The sequence below is a fragment of the Hipposideros armiger genome, unplaced genomic scaffold (genome assembly GCF_001890085.2).
Source record: "Hipposideros armiger isolate ML-2016 unplaced genomic scaffold, ASM189008v1 scaffold_790, whole genome shotgun sequence".
NCBI classification, from domain to species: domain Eukaryota; kingdom Metazoa; phylum Chordata; class Mammalia; order Chiroptera; family Hipposideridae; genus Hipposideros; species Hipposideros armiger.
In genome coordinates, this window is record NW_017732140.1 from 368,964 (window position 1) to 389,315 (window position 20,352).

The 20,352-nt window shown below is 42.5% G+C and overlaps 1 protein-coding gene across 6 annotated transcripts in view; it reads left to right on the plus strand.

Moving 5' to 3' along the window:
• The window catches only part of KIAA0232 (KIAA0232 ortholog), a 78,851-nt gene that overhangs the window by 31,236 nt on the left and 27,263 nt on the right, over window positions 1-20,352 (plus strand). For all 6 annotated transcript variants that reach the window (XM_019628435.1, XM_019628437.1, XM_019628434.1 and 3 more), the window contains one exon: window positions 16,912-17,049. In XM_019628435.1, coding sequence (XP_019483980.1) covers window positions 16,912-17,049 — 138 coding nt within the window. The remainder of the gene's footprint in view (window positions 1-16,911; window positions 17,050-20,352) is intronic.

A 20,352-nucleotide genomic window follows, 5' to 3' on the forward strand; every position in this document is an offset into this window, starting at 1 on the left:
CTTAGCTGTAGAGGGCAGTGTCACTGGCCCTCATATGTGGGATTCGAACCGGGGCCCTCTGGCGTCCCAAGCCAGCTCTTAACCAACGCGCCACTCAGCTGGCCCCAGAGAGCATTTTCATACGCTGTCTGCCCTGGCTTGTGGTCCACAGACTTCTCACCTGCCAGGAGCTGGCAATGAGCCATGTCACAGAGCACACTGTTTAGCTTAGCTCTTTTCTCTGTATTAGATGTTCTGTGTCTATTACGCTCTGGCCCAGACTTGGGGATTGTCACAGACTGTTGACAGTCTGATGACCTGCTACCTTCAAGGAGCATTGGCTTCTGCTATTTAGGACCCTTGTATCCTATGGCTGAAACGTAATCCTTGTGTCAGTTATACTTCTTAACACTCCAAAGCTTACTATGTCATCTGTAGGAATGATGTCCAGTTGCTTATTAATCAAAGTGTGTGTTACAAATCAGCGGATTTCCAAGTTCGGTAAAGCACAGAACTGTGCCATAATTGATTGCATGTCACCTGCAAAGTCAGCCATGACACATTTTATTTGACTTAAGTGCTGGGTTTAAAGTGAGAAAAGCAACCAAATCTAGGTTCTTGGGGGGAAAGCTTCAGTCTCACTCTCCAAGAGGAGCTAGAAAGTGAGGCCTGCCGGAGGGAAGCGGCATCACCACCAGCGAATGGCTGGGCTCTGGCTGACTTCTGTGTACAAACTGCACATAAAGCGGAGTGTTTTGTGGGCAGTTTGTGTTGTTTTAAACCATTGTTACTAACACCGCCAACAGGAACAAAGTTTCATTGACTGAAGAAGCTGGCTTTGCCCTTAGCGAACCACAGAACAGTCTCAAAGTCCTGTGAATACAGGGGATTTCACCAGTATGCCTAATGTTTGTCACGCGACAGTTGTGTAGAGTACATCTTCTCACTGCCTGGCGTTCGCACCCTCCTAGCTGGACACAGCTGCATGTTTCCTGCTTCCAGGATGCCTGCTGCCTTGACTGGTGAGAATTAGGGCAAATCAAGTTTTCAGGAGATCGACTTAGAACCTTATAATCAGAAATGTAGTACTTGGGTCAATCATTTGTATAATTTCCTTACTGAGGCTCTATTATTTTCCAGTAAACGTAAAATATATTATTTTAGGAGCAAGTAAAATGCTCAATCTATAAAGATGGAAGAATTTTTATTTCCAGAAATGAGGAAGCTATTTCTCTTAGTTCAAAGATCATGTACTCTTAGAATTGTATATTAACAGTATTGGCCTACAATGTTTCATCAGTACCAATAAATTTGTTAGCGCCAAGTATTTATGTGCTAGGTGCTGTAGGACATTGAAAAGGGCCTAAAACATGGGCCTACTGGTAAGATTGTAGTCGAGCACAATCTGATGAGATTGTGAATTCATCCAGTTTCTTTATCAGTAGGGACGAGGAGTCCGTTCAAGGCAGCTGTCAGGACCCAGCAGTGTTTGATCCTCCCTCCAGAGTTCTGGCTGGTCTTTAGGAATAGGACAGATTCAGGTTAGTGAAAACAGAACATGGCTGCAGTTACAAGGAGAATCCACAGGGAAATAAAAGGCCCCTAAAAATGCTTCCACTCAGCCCAGGGTAGCAGTGCCAAGTCCCACGCTGATGGGCAAGGTCAGGTGAAAATGATACTTGTTTTAATAAGAGGAGACCTGAGGGTCAGTTAGTCCCTGCACTACTTTTCCATGACTGAATGGGGGAGGATGTGCTCACTGTATCCCCCAAAAGAGAGTTAGGGCGACGTGTGGAGGCAAGTTCTGTAACCGGAGGAAGTGGAATGGAAGGGCCTTACTTTCCGTGACTCAGACTTCAGCTGCCAGTCATGCGTGCCTTCCCTGCTCTCTGGGTCAGACTTAAGGTGGCCTCGCCCTCTGCGGGGGAGCAGATGACTCCACTCTTGGGTGTCCGTTTCATCACATCTCTTCTCCCCCCTCAGTCCTTGAATTAGTTGAACCTGGACTTGAAAAGGGCCGGTTTTAAGGCCATTGCTTCAGCGACTAGCCTTATCTGCCATGTTTAATCCGTTGTTTTTCCCAGTCTTAGTTAAAACAAACTCACAAAGAGCTCTGATGTCCTAAGAAACCGATTTTGTGCAGGACTTTGGTCTCAGCTGCCCAGGATGATTAGGTGGGACGTAAGGCCGATCAGGCCCTGGTCCTGGTTGAGGCTGAAGAACTGAGTTATAGGTAAAGCCCTGAAGCCCTGATTGAGCAGGGCTGGAAGCACAGTTGTGGCCTCAGCTGATGGCTCTGATTCTAGAGAACAACTCCCTTCTGATGTGGAGACATTATAGTTGTCACAGTCGTTTTATTTCCATGAATTCTTTTTTCTTTTTTTCTTCTTTCTTTTGGTCAGGATTGCCATACTCTGGGAAATATACTCTCAGATAATCAGGAGTTCACTGTGTATCATTTTAGAATGTAAATATAAATTGCCTAAATTTTCTAAGCCGTCCTTCAAGGCCCAGGTCACCTTTCTCTATGAATCCTTTTCTAATAATTCCCAATGAAAACACAGTCATCTTCTTCCAGACTTGATCATATTTCTACTATGGAGGTCTTCATTACAGTTCTTAGAGTGTATTATTTTCCCCAGCAGGCGATAAGATTCTTATGGGCAGAAATTGTATATTCATCTTTTTAAAAAATGTAAACTTCTTGTGAAATAATTTCAAACACCAGAAGAATAGTAAGACTAGTACAAAGCACTGTAATGGTCACTCAGTCACCAGTTGCTAACATTTTCCTCTTGATGTATTTCTCTCCTCTCCTTTTGATGCCTGCTTATCCTGAACAAATCAACATATGTTTCTTCAATCATACTTTTAGCCCTAATACAGCAATAAATTCAAGAAAACTAACATCGACACTTTAATGTCCACCGTGAATGTTCAGCTTTTTTTGTTTGTTTTTTTAAAGATTTTATTGGGGAATTGGGGGAGGGGACCAGTGTTAGGGAATCGGGGAAGGAGAACAGACAAGTTGCTGTCCTTTTGTTCTTCAGTCTAGTTGTGGAGGACGTTGCTTCACTGGCCCATGTTGGTATTATCATTGCACTCTTCCTGGGTGAGGCAGTCGCTCGCTGGCTATTGGACAGCGGCTCACGGCAGCTCACAACAGGTCATAAGCCGGCTGCTGGCTGCTCACAGTAGCTCACAGCAGCCCACTGCAGCCCCACTGCAGCCTACGCCATCACTGGCGACTCACGGCAGCCCAGCTCCAGGTCGAGCTGTTGTTCACCATCTTAGCTGTAGAGGGCGCAGCGTCACTGGCCCTCATGTGAGATCCGAACGGGGGCTCTGCTGCTCAGAGCTGGCGTCCCAAGCCAACTCCTAACCAATGCGCCACTCAGCTGGCCCGTGAATGTTCAGTTTTTATCAGTTGTCCCAATAGTGTCCTTTGTTGTAAATTTTCCCCTCATCTAGGATTCATTTTAAGATCACATGTTGACTTCAGTCGTCACATCTCTTTAATCTCCTTTAACCTGGAATAGTTCCTCATCTTTCCTCTGTATCTCATGACATCGACACTTTTGAAGAGCACAGGCCAGTTTTGTGGAGTATCCCTTTGGGTTTGGCTGCTGTTTCCGCCTGTTTGGTCAGCTTATGCATTGATGGCAGTAACATTCCATAAGCAGTGGGTTCCTTGTCTTCCATGCATCACAGCACATGACGTCAGGGTTTCATTCTTGGCGTTGCCGACTTTGGTTCAGATGGTGTCGGCCAGGTCTCCACCATAAAGCTGAACACTCTGTAATTATCAAGTGACTCATGCGAGGAGAGTTTTACCATCCACAGATAATCCCCCCCGGATCAGTTATTACTCTGATGGCTGCAGAATGGTGGTTTTTCTGACACGGTTACCTCTTTTACATTTAGTCTTAGGCGTTCTCCGCAGTGCCTTCCTCTTTTTAAAGTCAGGTGCCCCGTCATGTAGGAAACCCTGCAGCGTGCCCAGGGCAGTGCTGGCCACCTCTCGTGTAGGGATTGCCGTATTCGGCCCTCACTCCACACCTTGAAGGTAATTATTACCTGCCCTGCTGTTACTTGCGTGGAAATGTACGTTCAGAGAGGTTAGTTGATGTGTCTGAGGCCACACAGTTAATGATGAGTCAGGATTTAAACTCATGTCTGTCAGACCCAAATCGTGTACCCATTTTTTATATTGGAGAGTTTTGTTTTTTGTTTTTGTTTGTTTTTATATATAACAAATAATTGTTGAATGAATAACATAAAAACACTTTGTTGTGAAGTCAAGTTTTAGAAACTGTGTGGAGTTGGTTTGCTGTTTTTAAATGCGCTTCTGGTTTTTAGAGGTGAGGAATAATCCATTTGTCTTGTCAGTTCACAGCTGAATTAGGAGTGGAGTCCATGTAGAGTAACAGTGAACCTACACCAACAGCGGCGGCTGGGCGGCTTGGGGCAGTGAGCCTGGACCCTGTAACTTAAAACAGATTTGTGTTAAGTCGGTTCAGAAATAGTCTATAGTCTCACTAAAAATGGCTGAAAGGGAAACTGTAGTAGAACTGTAACGAAAGGGGAGAGTCAGCTTTTCCTGCCTCAGGATGTGCTGGGTTGATGGTCCACAGCAAGTTCCCCATAACCTGCCCTGAGTAGGGAGAGTCATTTTAGGAAGATGAGGCTGCCTTTCACTGTCATTCTTATAACCCCAAACATTCTTGGTTTTCCTTTGTAACTAATTAAAACCACCATCTAAGAGTTTATTAAAACGTTTCTTGATGTCTTTATATTTTAACGTTCTCAGCATCATGAATATTTATCAGGAGCCTGTGATTCTGACAGGACCCCAGCTATAAACGAGCGCGAATAGCTCATGCCCGAGGCCCTGCGCTCACCTTCACCCACAAGAACTCATGGAGCCCTCAGTGACCCTAGTCCCCATTTCATAGGTGGAGATACTTAGAGACGGTGGCTAAGTCCAGGGTCACACAGCTAGTACATTTTGGAGCATTCATTGGAGTAAAAACTTGAAGTTTCAAGGGGGTAGGGCTGCCTTTGGTGGCAGCTCGATCCGGGGCCTTGAACAGAATCAGTGCCCCATTCTGAAGCTTGTCTTCTCTGCTGCCCTTACTCAAGCCTCGACCCCACCCTCATTGTGCATGCCCAGCCTGTGAGTGACTACTAGCATGAGGGGACTTCGGTGGCTGGGCTACCAGGACCTGAAACCACAGGGACTAGGAACTGGAGAGGCTGGTCCCCCAAATGAAATCGGGAATGATTAGGGAGTGTGCTGAACCATCAAAAAAATCCTCTGGGAACACCTACAAATTACAAAGTAGCACTTTCTTTTCATAATGTTTCTTCTTACATTTTAGGAACTGGTCACTGATTGTGTTGCATTCTAAGATTTGTCCTTCAAACAAATAAATACACCATTTGTTAACGTTACCATTCTCGTCATGATTTTGTTTGCAGTGCTCCTCCTAGGAGTTTTATCTTTGCAGCCCTCCCTGGACGTTGTTTTTTGATGATAGTCCCTCAGTCTGGGATTGCTTTAGGTTTTACAATGTTAGTTGTTTTTTAAGGACTCCCAGAATTTCATTTACTATTGCAGATATGGAGCAACCATGGATTCTGTACAAGTATAAAAGAGGGTTTTTTTCCCCCTTTTAACTTTTTATTGAAGTATAAAATGCATACAGAAAAAGGTACAAATGGGTGAATTTTCACAAAGATCATATCTATGTAATTATACCCAGATAAAAGGCTAGAATACTACCGTAATCTGCACAGAAGCCCCCTGGTGTCCCCCACAGCTTCAGAATTCCTCACATGTCCAGAGGGGGACCCAGCAGCGTGTGGGCTGTTTTCCCACCCCTTCCCTTTGCTGGGATCCTGGTACCCTCAGCCCTGGTTTTTTCTCTCCAGTCCTGAGAGCGTGCCCCCAGCTCCACTGGCTTCAGGCTCTTAAAGGGCTGCCTTTTCCTCAGCCTCTTGCCCTGGGCTTAGAATGGGTACTTTTCCTGAGGGAGAAAGCAGCCTCAGAGGTCAGCCGCCCCGTACCGGCAGCTTCCTCGTCTTCTTGTGGTCTGGGACCTCAGCAGGCTTCTCATGCCGTAGCGCAGATTTTGTATGTTTGGTTTGGTTTGTATTTTATTTGGCTTCTCTGTTCATTTGGGTAGGAGAGTTGGTCTGCTGCCAGTTACTTCTTTCTTTTTTTTAAAGACTTTAATTTTTAGAGCAAGGGAAACAAACAAAAAAGTAAACAAATGGGACCACATCAAACTAAAAAGTTTTTGCGCAGCCAAGGAAACCATCAACAAAACGAGAAGACAGCCTACTGAATGGGAGGAGGTATTTGCCAATGATACATCTGATAAGGGGTTAATATTCAAGATTTATAAAGAACTCATACAACTTAACACCAAAAAAAAAACAAAACAATTAAACAATGGGCAGAGGACCTGACTAGACATTTCTATAAAAAGGCCATACAGATGGCCAACAGAGCTATGAAAAGATGCTCAACATCACTAATCATCAGAGAAATGTGAATCAAAACCACAATGTGATACCACCTCACCTGTCAGAATGGCATCATCAATAAATCAAACAACAAGTGATGGCGAGGATGTGGAGAAAAGGGAACCCTCCTGCACTGCTGGTGGGACTGCAAATTGGGGCAGCCACTAAGGAAAACAACATGGAGGCTCCTCAAAAATTGAAAAATAGAACCTACTCTATGACCCAGCAATTCCACTCCTGGGTATTTATCCAAAGAAATCCAAAACAGTAATTCAGGAAGGTATACGCACCCCTATGTTCATTGCAGTGTTACTTACAATAGCCAAGATATAGAAGTAACTAAGTAAGTGCCCATCATAGACAATTAAATAAAGAAATTGTGGTACATATTAATATATACAATGGAATATTACTCGGCCATAAAAAGAATGAAATCTCCCCATTTGCGACAACATGGAGGGACCTAGAGGGTATTATGCTGAGTGAAGTAAGGCAGAGAAAGACATAGGGTTGCTGGATGGAAGGATAGGAGTTTGTTGAGTTTTGTGAGAAGCCACCAAACTGCCTTCCCGAGGGGCTGTGCCGTCTGCACTCCCAGCAGCGTGAGCGAGGGCTCCTGCCGCTCCACGTCCAGCGCGAGGTGGCGTCTGTGTCCTGGATTCTGCCCATTCTGACAGGTGTGTGGTGGCATCTCATCATTGTTTCAGTTTGCCTTTCCCTGATGACGTGATGTGGATGGAGCCTCTTTCATATGCTTATTTGTCATCTGTGTGTCATCTTTGGTCAGGGTGTGTTGAGGTCTTTGTCCCAAGTTTTCATTGGGTTATTTGTTTTCTTACTATTGAATTTGAAGAGTTCTTTGTATATTTTGGATAAAAGTCCTTATTAGATGTGTCTTTTGTAAATATTTTTCTCCCAGCCTATGGCTTGTCTTCTAGTCCACTTGACATTGTTTTTCACAGAGCAGTTTTTATTTTAATGAAGTTCAGCTTACACATTTTTTCTTTCATGGGTCATCCACTAGTTAACTTTTTAAAGGAGAGTATTCATTTGTTCACTTGTTTAGTTTGATGTTTATTTTGCTGCTTCAGTCTTTCTTTGTGTACCGCATTTAAAATAGAAGCCTTCTGTTCTCAGTTCTCTTTCCTACTTAACTTTTTTCCACAGCTACACATGGGGGCCTTCCCTTCAGAGAAGTTACTGCAGTTAATTCCCCTCCTTCATGTTTTTATTGTGGGAAAATACACATAACATAAAATTTACCATCTTAGCCATTTTTAAGTGTACAGTTCAAACTGTTGTGCAGTCGTCACCACCATCCATCCCTTAACTCCTTTCATCTTGTAAAACTGAAACTCCACACCCATGAGACGAAAGCGTCCCATTCTCCTCTCCCCCCAGCCCCTGGCAGCCACCATTACACTTTGTCTTTATGATCTTGACCACTCTTACATTCCTCACGTCAGTGGAATTATACAATATTTGTCGTTTTGTGACTGGTTTATCACTGAGCATAATGTTCTCAAGGTTCATTTACATTGTAGCAGGTGTCAGAATTTCCTTTCTTTTTAAGGATGACTAATATTCTGTCATATGGATGTGCCACATTTTGCTTATCCATCCATCCATCCGTGTACACTTGGGTTTCTTCTATGTTTTAGTTGTTGTAAAGAATGCTGCTATGAACATGGCATACAAATATATCTTTGAGAACCTGCTTTCAGTATGGGGGGTTATAGACCCATAAGTGGAATTGCTGGATTACATGATAATTCTGTTTTTAATTATTTGAGGAACAGCCAACGATTGCACCATTTTACATGCTCACCAATGGTGCATAGGGTTCCAATTTCTCCACATCCTCGCCAATATTGTTATTTTCTGGGGGGTTTTTGTTGTTTGTTTGTTTTTTACAGTAGCCATCCTAATTGGTGTGAGGTGGTATCTCTGTAGTTTGATTCACATTTCCCCCTAATGATTAGTGACATTGCGCATCTTCTTATATGTTTATTGGCCATTTGATTTGTGTATCTTCTTTGGAAAAACCTCTGCTTAAGTCCTTTGCCCATTTCGAATCTGGTTGTTTTGTTGTTGAGTTTTAGGAGTTCACTATATGTTCTGGATATTAACTCCTTATCACATAGATGGCATGCAAGTATTTTCTCCCATTCTGTGGGTTGCTGTTTCACTGTTTATAGTGTATTTTAACGCACAGCATTTTTAAGTTCTCATGAAACCCAGTTTGACCGTTTTTTCTTTTGTTGCCTGTGCCTTTGGTGTCATATCCAAGAAATCATTACCAAATTATGCCCTATGTTTCTTCCAAGAGTTGTATAGTTTTAGGTTTTACATATAAATCTCATCCATTTTGAGTTAGTTTTTGTGAAAAGTGCAAAGTGGGATCTAGTTTCATTCCTTTGCATGTGGCTACCCAGTTGTCCCAGCACCATTTGTTGAAATGACTTATCCTTTCCTCATTGAATGGCCTTGGCCCCTTGTTGCAGTCATTTGACCATCCTGTGAGGGCTTGTTTCTGGGCTCCCTCTTGTACTCCACTGATCTGTGTGTCTGTCTGTGCCTTTACCACGCTGTTTTGATTTCTGTACTTCGTTGCAGCTTCTTTTTAAGTCCCCTAACTTTATCTTTTAGCTCAGAGTCCATCATGCTAGAAATGTAGCTGGACTATTATATCATCTGGATTTGTCCACAGGCTAAGTAAGGATAATCCTGATCGTCCTGATTGCTGGATACACTGAGCACGTCTGCATTCAGCAAAGCTCGTTTTTCTCCCAGCTGACTTGTTACGTACTCTTGCGGTTACACCCCCATTAGTTTAACATTGCACTGCTTGGAAAGGCTGGCATCTGCATTGTTTTCCCTTACAGATTAGTGTCATCTTTAATAATAACAGCTACAAAAATCTGACCCACCCTTGGTTTCTCAAGTGTCTCACTGCGTATATTGTATTTCAACAAACACTCACTCAACAGACGTTAATTAAATTTTTTACACATAAGGAATGAAAGTAAATTCAGAGTAGGAGTTAGTGCTAATGATGGGCACACAAATTTTTGTCTACAGCCTCCCTGAGATACCATAATAAAATGTGGGGGTTTTTGTAAAATCTTTTCATGGATAGAGAAAATGTTTGTAATGTAAATATTACATTTAGTGCCCATTTCTGCTTTTTTACTCACCTTTTTTTGTGAATGCCTATGAAGTACCGACACTGTGGCAGGCACCCGGGATATGGAGATGCCTGGGGATGGTCCCTGAGAGACAGCTGCCAATCAGGAATCTGTGAAATGCTCTGGCCCTGCAGAGCATGGGGATGGTGACAGTAGGAATGACAGAGGAGGTAACAGTGAATAGTCTTCAAGGAAGAAGAAAGGAAGAGTGCATATAAGGTCATAGAAACAGGAGGGGTCCTGAATTTGTGAGGCCAGAGGAGTATGGTGAGGCAGTGGGAGGGATTAGCCTGGGAAAGGCCAGCAGGAAACCGATTTTGAGGAACCTGATATGCCCTGCTAGGGGATTTATATTTTAGTCCTGGAGACAAAAAGGCCCATTGCTATATTTAGCCAGCAGTGCAAAATGGCAGGCATGGTGGTGGGTAAGCTGGTTGGGCAGCTGCAGGCAGAGAGACCAGGGAGGAAACAGTCGCTGTTGGCAGAAGGTCTAGTAGGAAGAAGTAGTGGCTGTAGTTAACCTGAAATTACGCTTGCTTAATTGGAGCCACTCATTTTTAGAGGCAAACTGCAGTTCTTTTGAGCAATGAGAAATTGATTTATTACTGAGGCTTTTCCTCAAATTCTAGCTCTATCTTTCATTCCCAAGCAGCCAAAAATTTGGCCTAACTTGGCCGAAGTTGGGAAAAAGGTCTCCGATAAGTAAAAGTTGCGAAGTAGGGCTGACCTGAGCCTCGTTGGCGGCAGAGCTGCACAGTGACGCGAGGCCGCTCTGCCTGCCTCTCTGTCAGCTGGTTTCGCAGCCAGCTCCCTGGGGAGAGAAGGCAAGTGACAGTGAGCACAGCATATTGTTTCTCACACACTATCTGGAAGATGTGTTCCCTCCATTCCCAGCAAAAATTTTTTATTTTTAATTTTTATTTTTTTTCTGCTCATTTCTGATTGGTCACATGCCTCTCTCTGAGCCAGTCTTTGTGTCTAATTTGTCTTAAGCCAGTTAGGGCCTGAAGATGGGGGTGGGATTGGTCTCATTCACACACACAGTGGTTTTGGTTTTTTAGGACGCTGTTAACGGGAAGGTGTGGGAGGCTGGGCGGATGCTAAATTACTGGCACCAGCTGTGTTTCAGAAAGCCGTGGTCTTGTGCTTCCTCCAGCTCCCTGTTTCTCCTTTGATAGGAGACAGCAAGGGAAAGCCAGGCAGAACTCGAGCCGTATGCTACGTTAGTGTCTGAGAAAAGGGCCTGATAGATTTTCATACCGAGTCCTTTAGCCTCATCTTCTTTTGGTGCTTGGTAATTGTGTTCTGTCTTTAAGATGACGACTTTGAAAACTCGACCCTGTATCTATTTTTTGTGTAGCTTTTGCTACAAACTTGATGTTTTTTCATGAATTCAACCTAAAATATAAGGTAAAATAACACTCATATGCAAAATTTATAATGTAGTCGCGTCATTCTAACAACTAACATTGTTTGAAACACAAGTCATGTCAAGCTGCCTTATACCTTTTTATCTTGTAGGAAGTTAAAACAAGAAGCAAAATCTCCATTCCCACACACATTTGCAGCGGGTGTTGTTCAAGAACGGTCAGCTGCAGTTCCAGTAGCATTTTTTATACCTTGACACAGTGCAAAGGAAACGTCTCTGTCTCAGAGACTGTTTCACTGTTCAATGGAGACACTCCCACCTAGCTTTCGCTTGGGAGGGATCACTCCGCCATGTGATGCCAGGCTGAAAGGCAGATACCAAGAGAAGAACCTAACAGAATTTATAAATGCCACCTAAGAATTAATGTGTTCAGTGAAACTCAGGCCTGTGGATTAATATCAGTATTTGGGTGAAAAGACATTTTCAAAGATGAAATACTTAAAATCTTACTATAAATCAGTAGTAACAGGCAATTAGGTAAGAAAAAGAAAAGAAATAAAAGACATCCTGATTGGAAAGGAAGAACTAAAACTATCTCTGTTGACATATGATATGGTCTTATATATAGAAAATCCTAAGGAATGAAGTTAAGAAAATTCCATTTACAATAGTATCAAAAAGAATTAAAATACTTAAGAATAAATTTAACAAAACAGGTGCAAGACTTATACACTAAAAATATAAAATGCCATTGGAAGAAATCAAAGAAGACCTGACAAATGGAAAAACATCCCATGTTCATGATCAGAAGACTTAATATTATTAAGATAGCAATACCCTCCCAACTGACAATCTACAGATCCAGCACAGTCTCTGTCACAGTTCCAGCTGCCTGTGTTGCAGAAATTGGCAAGCTGATCCTCAAATTCATATGGAAACGCAAAGGACCCAGAACAGCTAAAAAAATTTTTAAAAAAGAAGAACAAAGTTGGAGGACTCACACTTCCCAATTTCAAAACTTACTACAAAGCTGCAATAATCAAGACAGTTTGGAACCGACGTAAATATGGCTGGATGTATGACACTGAACTGATTCCAGAAATAAACCTTTGTATTTATGGTTAGTTGGTTTCCAACAAGACCATTCAATGAGGAAAGAATAGCCTTTTCAACAAAAGGTGCTGGGACAATAGAGTAGCCACATGCAAAAGAATGAAGTTGGACTCCTTCCTCATACCACATACAAATATTAACTCAGAATGGATTATAGACCTAAATGTAAGAGCGAAAACTATAAAACGTAGAAGTAAATCTTCCTGACTTGGATTAGGCAATGGTTTCTTAGCTATGACCCCAAAGCACAAACACCCAAAGATGACACCAATAAATTAGACTTTCTCACAATGAAAAACTCTTGTGCTTCAAAGGACATCATCCAGAAAGTGAAAAGACAATCCGTAGAATTGGAGAAAATATTTATAAATCATATAGCTGATAAGAGATGTGTGTTCAGAACAGATAATTTAAGAATGGACAAAAGATTGGAATAGACATTTGTCCAGTGGGCCAATAAGGTCATGAAAAGATGCTCAGCATCATTAGTTGCTAGGGAAATCAAATCCATGAGATACCACCTCACACCCACTGGGATGGCTAAAACAAGAACAGACCCTAACAAATGTTGACGAGAATATAGAGAAATTGGAACCCCCATGCAATGCTGGTAGGATTGTAAAATGGTGTAGCTGCTTTGAAAAAGTGCCTGGCAGTTCTTCAAAAGGCTGAACATAGAGTTACCATATGACCCAGCAATTCTCCTAGGTATTTAACAAGAGAATTGAAAATATTTGTTCATACAAAAACTTGTATGTGAATGTTTATATGAATTCATAATAGCCCAAAGGAGGAGACGACCCAAATGTCCACCGGTGGATGAATGGATAAACAAGACGTGGTACATCCGTGCAATGGACTATAACTCAGTCATAAAAGGAAATGTACTGCTACATGCCACAACGTGGATGAGCCTTCAGAAACTCATCCTAAATGAAAGAAGCCAGACGCAAAGGACATACATTGTAGAATTCCATTTATAGGAAATGTCCAGTGACTCAGGAGAGAGAGAGGAATGGGAACTGACTGCTAGGGGGTACAGGGTTTCCTTTTGGGGTGATGAAAATGTTTTAAAATTAGATAGTGGTGATTGTTGTATAACCCTATGAATTATTCTAAAAACCACTGAATTGTACACTTTAAAAGAGTAAATTTTATAGTATGTGAATTACATGCCAGTAGAGCTATTATCAAAAATGAGCATTAGGGGCTGGCCAAGTGGCGCGTTGGTTAAGAGTTGGCTTGGGGCGCCAGCTCTGAGCATCAGGGCCCCGGTTCGGATCCCACATGAGGGCCACTGACACTGCACCCTCTACAGCTAAGATGGTGAACAACAACAGCTCGACCTGGAGCTGGGCTGCTGTGAGTCGTCGGCGACGGTGTAGGCTGCAATGAAGCTGCAGTGCGCTGCCTTAAGCTACTGTGTGTGGCCGGCAGCCAGCGTGAGCAGCTGGCAGCTGGTGTGAGCTGCCAAGAGTCGCCATGAGCGGCCGTCCAGAGGCTGGCGACCGATCTGCCTCACCTGGGAAGAGCGCAATGATAATACCAACATGGGCCAGTGAAGCAATGTCTTCCACAACTAGACTGAAGAACAAAAGGACAGCAACTTGTCTGTCCCCCTTCCCCCAATTCCCCAGCGCTGTTCCCCTCCCCCAATTCCCCAATAAAATCTTTAAAAAAAAAAAAAGCATTAACAGGTGAACATTTGTAATTGATTTTGATGATAGAGAACACTTTGAGCCCCGATTAAGCAAATGTTACCTCACCCCAAAAAGAATTCCATTCTTCTCATTTATAGACCTGTATTACAAGAGGTTGTGCTGAATTCTATTTTGAATTCATCAATAAATGTGAAATTTTTATTTTCTCTCTTTTTTTTGGTGGAAGTACCTACGTTATACCCTTGATGTAGTCTCTTGGCCTACCTATAGAGTTTAAAATACTATCTGGCCCTTGTAGAAAACGTTTGCTGCCCCTTGCTTCACTCAGCACGTTGTTTCTTCTGCCCGGTATTTCCCCCTCACTCCAGCCCAAACGTCTGGCCACTCTTTAAGACTCGGCCCAGTGCTCCTTTCTTCTGTAGGAAGCCTTTTTCTCACCAACCAGCTAAGAAAAACAGGTTCCCCTTTTGTGTTTCCTAAGTGCTTTCTGCGAACCTGTGTAAGAGCAACAGCCGTGCCATAGCTGTTTGCTTCCAGGTCTTCATTCTGCCCTGGAGTGTGTGCCTCTGGCAGGCCCCGCCTGGGTCGTAGTCATCCTTGAAATCCCTGGGGCCACCAAGAAGACACTGAAATGGTTTCTGGATGAAACGTGGACTCCTCACCCGCGTAGAAACAAAGGCATGCCAGGCAGGAAACATACAGCCGATGCCACACGCCTGTCCTAGGTGACGTCTCCAGGAACTCTTCTCACTTCTCTCTTCTTGACTTACAAGTTTTCCACCCCCTCCAAAAAAAATAAATAAGCTTTTGACTATTAAAGGAGTATGTATGACCTAATAACGAGCAATCATAGTATCCTGCACCTGCTCACCAAGAGACGAGCTCCTTGGTGACCTCTTAGTACATTTCTCTTAGACCTTTTCATGCATGTTTATGGGTTGTGCGTATTTTAACTAAACAGATCATATGTTGTGTAAACTACTTTGCTTGTATATATTATGAATAGCTTTCCATGTCAGTAAATATGCTTCCTAATCTCTTTAATGGTTGTAATATCTTATCACCTGGATAAATCATAATTTATTGAACCAAGTCTTTATTGGAATTTAGATTGTTTCTACACTTGTGCTGTTATTGGCAGCTGCGGGATCAGCATCACTGTGGCTAAATTTGTGCGCTCCTTGGTGATTATTTCCTTAGGATAAATTCCCAGAAGCAGAATTGTTGGATTGAAAGTCCATGGACATGTTTAAGATGCTTGATATGTATTGTCAGACTGCCCTCCAGACGGACTGCACGTCCATGTGGATTTTGAAAGTCCTTCTGTCTACATGGAAAACTTTATTAGGACCTTTGAATGTGTGCACTCTGCTGAGCTGTAATGTGGCTTCAATAGAGAAACAAGTTTATAATGCTCAGAGAAGACACAGAGCCAGCCTCAGCTGCTCACCCAGCAAGGAGTCCTGTTTTCAGTAATTACATAGCTTTTCTACCTTGTCTTATGCACTAGGAACAGCAGAGAAAATTATAACATTTTTCTCTGCCTCCAGAAGCTACGGATCTACATTACTAAAGTTCTGTCCTCTGTTCCCGTTAAAGGACAAGCCCTATCTCCGGAAGATATCATTGATAAGAAATGTCAGGTTTCAGGTGTAGTCCAGCCAAACACGTTAGGTAAATGGAAATATACCTAGTTCTTGGCCATCGAGCACATTTTCCCTTGGAAAATGGAATTGACACCATTCAGCCAGAAAATATGTTTTTTCAGGTTCATGAGATCTGCAAACATGCCCAAGAAACTATGTAGCAAGTATGCTAATTATGGTGATTATAGGTGAGGGTGGGACCCTTCTCCCACTCTTACTTGTTGGCATAAAGATAATTGTTATGTATTGAATCCAAGTAAAAGTTGGGTTAGATAGTTGATGGTATATGATATGATCTCCAAACTCTTTTGAATGAATTATTATTATGCTTTTCCTTCTTTATTCCATCTCATTCATTTATTCATATCTATTTCCTTAGGACCCACTGTAGGCCAAGTACTCTTATAAGTAATTTTCTTAATTTTGCCATTGTCTGTCTAATCTTTTTTCCCTTTTTGTTTATCCATTGGGTTTCATCGTAATTTATCAAACAAAGGCTTTGAAAAAGACAAAGTAGCAAAGCGATTAAAAATACTAATTTTAAAAAGTCCCAGTCTAGGGAAATAGCTAAGTAAACCTAACATCTTGGAATATTATGTAGCCAAAGAATTTGTAGTAACATGGGGGTAATGTTTGCAACATAGTAAGTTAAGTCAAATACAAAAATGTACAAGTAATGTGAATTCAACTATGTGTTTTTTTAAGCATACAAAAAAGACCAGGTGGAGCAGACAAAACTTGTAGTTTTCACTGGGTGGTAGGTCTGAGGACGATTTGCTTGCTGCCTACTTTTCAGAATTTCTTTAGATTTATAATGGGCATATATAATCAAAGCAAAAAGTAAACTTCAAATACTAACAAAATATTGGGTTGTCGGAAAAATCATGACGTATTTTTTCTGTTTTTCATTGCAAAAATGCGTCATGACTTTTCCGACAACCCAATATTTATCTGTTTTTTAGACTAGAAGATATAGGGATGGGGATTGAACCATTTAACTGTTCAGTGTTAAAATCTGATAGTAACGTGGCGCTCACCATTGAAGAGAGAAGTACAGAAGCGAAGACATTTGATTGTGTGTATAGTTTAGGACTTACACGGAAACTGAAGTCACACTTGAATGTACATACAAATGTCTGACCTGTTTATTAGCTATATGTATAAGTGGATCAGATTTATTACTGTCATACACAGTAAATCATAAGTAATCAGTAATCTCAATAATGGATGCCAGACAAATGGGCCGTCCTGGAGTGGTCTGGCTGGCAGTGTTCCGTGGCCTCTTAATTTATCAGTGTGTACATTTTATGAATGAATGTGTTTAGTAGGGGAATGTATGTATAAATATGTGGAAAATAATAGTGGTTGAAACGCATTACTTAGTCTTGGTCATTGAAACTTGTCCAATCTTTTTTTTTTTTTAGGAGAATGACATCTTCCTGGGCTGGGAAAAAGGAGCTTATAAGAAATGGGGAAAGAGTAAGAAAAAGTGCTCAGATCTAACTCTAGAAGAAATGAAAAAACAGGCTGCTGTCCAGTGTCTTCGATCTGCTTCTGATGAAGTAAGCTTACCACTTATTTCTAATATTTAAGAGGAGAAAAAAGGGGGTGGGGGTGTTTTTAAAAAGTTTGCAAATATCTTGACCAAATAACATCTTGACCAAAAAAAAACACAGAAAAATTAACTACTCATTATCTTACCACTATAACATAAACATTAATTGCTTTTTCCTTTATGGCCTTTTTATGTACTCTATTTTGAGTTTTATATAATATATTATTTAATGTGTGTTATTGTAATTAAGGTATACACGAAATTTTATATCCTTTTTTCCCCATATAATATATATTTCATCCTGTTACTTTATTATCTTTATTCTTTTTAGTGCCAAGTTATATTTTATCAAATAATATTCCAACGCAATATAATATACTCCTCATTCCTGGATATTTAGCTTACTCTTGATTTTTTACTGTGTTGTCTAGGATATTTTCATGTGTGGCTTTTTCCATGGTCTATATTATTTCTTTTGGATACATTCCTAGACATGGAATAGAAGTTCTGATATTTTAAGAACACTGTATTTGCTTCTGATTTATAATTTTTGTTTGTATTTTAGAAAATATCCTGAAATAAAATAGTTTTAGAATAGAATTACCCACTTAATACTATGAATTCTTATTTTCTTACTCACTACAGGATGCAATATCCGAGATCATAACTACGTAGAAAATTATTTTGCTATTACCATGCTACTCAAGATAATGTGGTTTAAGTACCTTTATAATTCAGACCTAAATGGAGAGATTCATACAGGGTACCTAGAGAGGTTCCCATCCTACAGAATTTTCCTTCCGGAACTAAGTTACCCAGCAGTCTGATGTTGGGATAACCAGCTTTGCTACATTTGGTCATCTACGTTACTCTGTCTGGCTACCACCTACCACACTTACCTTTTAAAGCTTATTCAGGGCTTCCCAGCTATGTGTTCTCTACCTGCTCAAAGTCACCTGTGAGAGGCCCAGCGCCCCTGGCTTGTACTCCTGGCACCTGTGTGTGTCTGTAGTATGAGGGCCTCACCTCCGAAATCGCAGTTGTTCATTCCTGTCTTCCCTTTCCGGTTGTGCTCCTTGGGGGCCAGGACTGCGAGGCGCCCGCCTTCCTGTCGCCCAGCGCCTCACAGAGTGATCGCTGATTGTGTAGAAGGTACTGAAGGGAACACTCAGTCGTTAAGAGTCCCCCTTTCTCTCTTCCCGCTGCTTTTCTCTCCCCCACCCCTTTGATTTTTTTTATCTTCTAATTTCTGGAAGCTGCTGCCTCCTGGACTGTGGGATAGGAATTTGGAAGTTACTGCTCATGTGGCTATTTAGTCAGGTACCATTTTATTACAAAGAGTAGGAACATAATTAGCCTAGTTTAAGAAAAAAATGCGACTGTGCATAGAGGATACAGGGATAGCTCCCTGAGACCAAGTGCTGGGGACGCGGTGGCCTGAGCTGGGGACCGACAGATTGGCACCAAGTGACCCACAGTCACTCCTTTGCTTCCCTCTGCTTCTGGCTCCTTCCCGCTCCGTCTGAAGCCTGGCGTTCTCTGCTTTAGCACACAGGGTGGAAAAACCACCCTTCCAGCCGCTCCCCAGCATGACGGCCGAAGGCTCGTACCCAACACCAGACAATCATGAGAATTGGACTGGCCAGGCCTGGGTCGCTCAGCTGTGGGGAGGGGACAGTTGCAGGAGGTCCACTCCGGCTGCAGGGGCGCGAGTGGCGAGCAGTCCTCAGACTAAAGAGGGTGGTTAGACAGTTACCCAAAAGGTGTTTGCTAGATTGGCAAAGTAATTTGGAGCTGTTAAAGGAATTCAAAATGCAGGTGGATTTTTTTAAAGTGAGAGGTTATTTCAGGTAAATTCTTTGAGTAGATTGGTAAAGTAATTTGGAGCTATTAAAGGAATTCAAAATTCAGATGGGTTTTGAAAGTGAGAGGTTAGTTCAGGTAAATTCTTTGAGCAGAATCCAAAGAAGCTGCTGAGTCATGGTTGGGAGGAAAACATGAGCAGGGAGTTTCAATCTGGGAAAGGATCTTATTTCTGCTTGGGACCTGCTTTGCTGAGAAGTGACTCTGGCCTTTGACTCACGTGGTGAACCTGAGTGGAAACAAGTCCTGCGGAAATCAACCATGAAAGCGTGAGGGGTTCAGGCGCTTCGTAGTAACGCAGGACCCAGGCTGGGGGCTTGCCGCGTGCGTGTGAGCCATCCGAGTGAGCGCTGAGCGGCTGAGAAGAATGTGGTGTGAGGTGGAGGCGAGGCAAGGCAAGGGGCTTGCAGAGATCTCGGGCTCTGCACATGGCTGCTTTGGAAAAGTGCTTTCCTTTGCCCGGCCGTCGAGGTGGGAGTTTTGTTTTCAAACCCAATGAAACATATTTGTCCTATTCTTTCCTTCTCATTTTATTAAAAAAAAAAAAAAACTTGCATTGCTTTGTCCTAATGCTGATTTTAAAAAATCTTATCAAATTAAAATCGACTGAGGAGCTGAGTGTGCCAGGCCTGGGTGGGGAGCGGATGAGGAGGGGGAGGAGGAAGGCCGCTGGCCCCAGGGCCGGCCCAGAGCTGCCTGCTGCTGTGTGTGGGCTCGTGGAGCCCGTGGGAAGAGCCTGAAAATGACCTCTAATGTGGCCTGTAGCAACAGGAAGCAGTCACTGTGGCTGGTTAACCGTGTGTCCCTGGCTTTTCTTTCTATACAATATTATCTGTCTGGTGGCTTCAATGAAAAGAAAGGAGCACGGAGACCCTACATAGGAGATGATAAAGCAGAAGTTTTGTTTAATTCCGTGTCCTGCCCACAGTGAATGTTTGCATGTGGGGGTGTTACTTATCTCTATAAGTAACTGAGGATGGTACTGTTCCTGATTCTGCACTTTGCTTTCCCAAGTCCCAAAATGCCGACTTTTCACAGTCACTACCAACTGATCAAAACCAAGAGCCACAAACAAGTTTATAGTCTAATCGATTGAACTGTTAATTACCTAATTAGAAGACAGTGACACAGGTGATGCTATGGTAGGTCGGTTAGTTGGTTGGTAGGTAGGTAGGGAGGCCGTAGAGGTGACATTAAGCATATGTATGTGAGATGCATTCTTTTCTTGTTACTTTTGTGTGTGCATGGGTGACCATTGCGGGTGCAGTGCTGTTTCTGGGAAAGCATCCGTAGTTAGCAGACTCTTCACTGCATCTTGGCTCACTTCTCTGACTCACCGCTGCAGGCCATGCCTCCTTTTTTTTTTTTTTTTTAGCTGAGCCATCCTGCTACCTATTGGCAGCTTAGCGGCTGCTCAGCTCGGGCTGGCCTTGAACCGCTGTTGCTC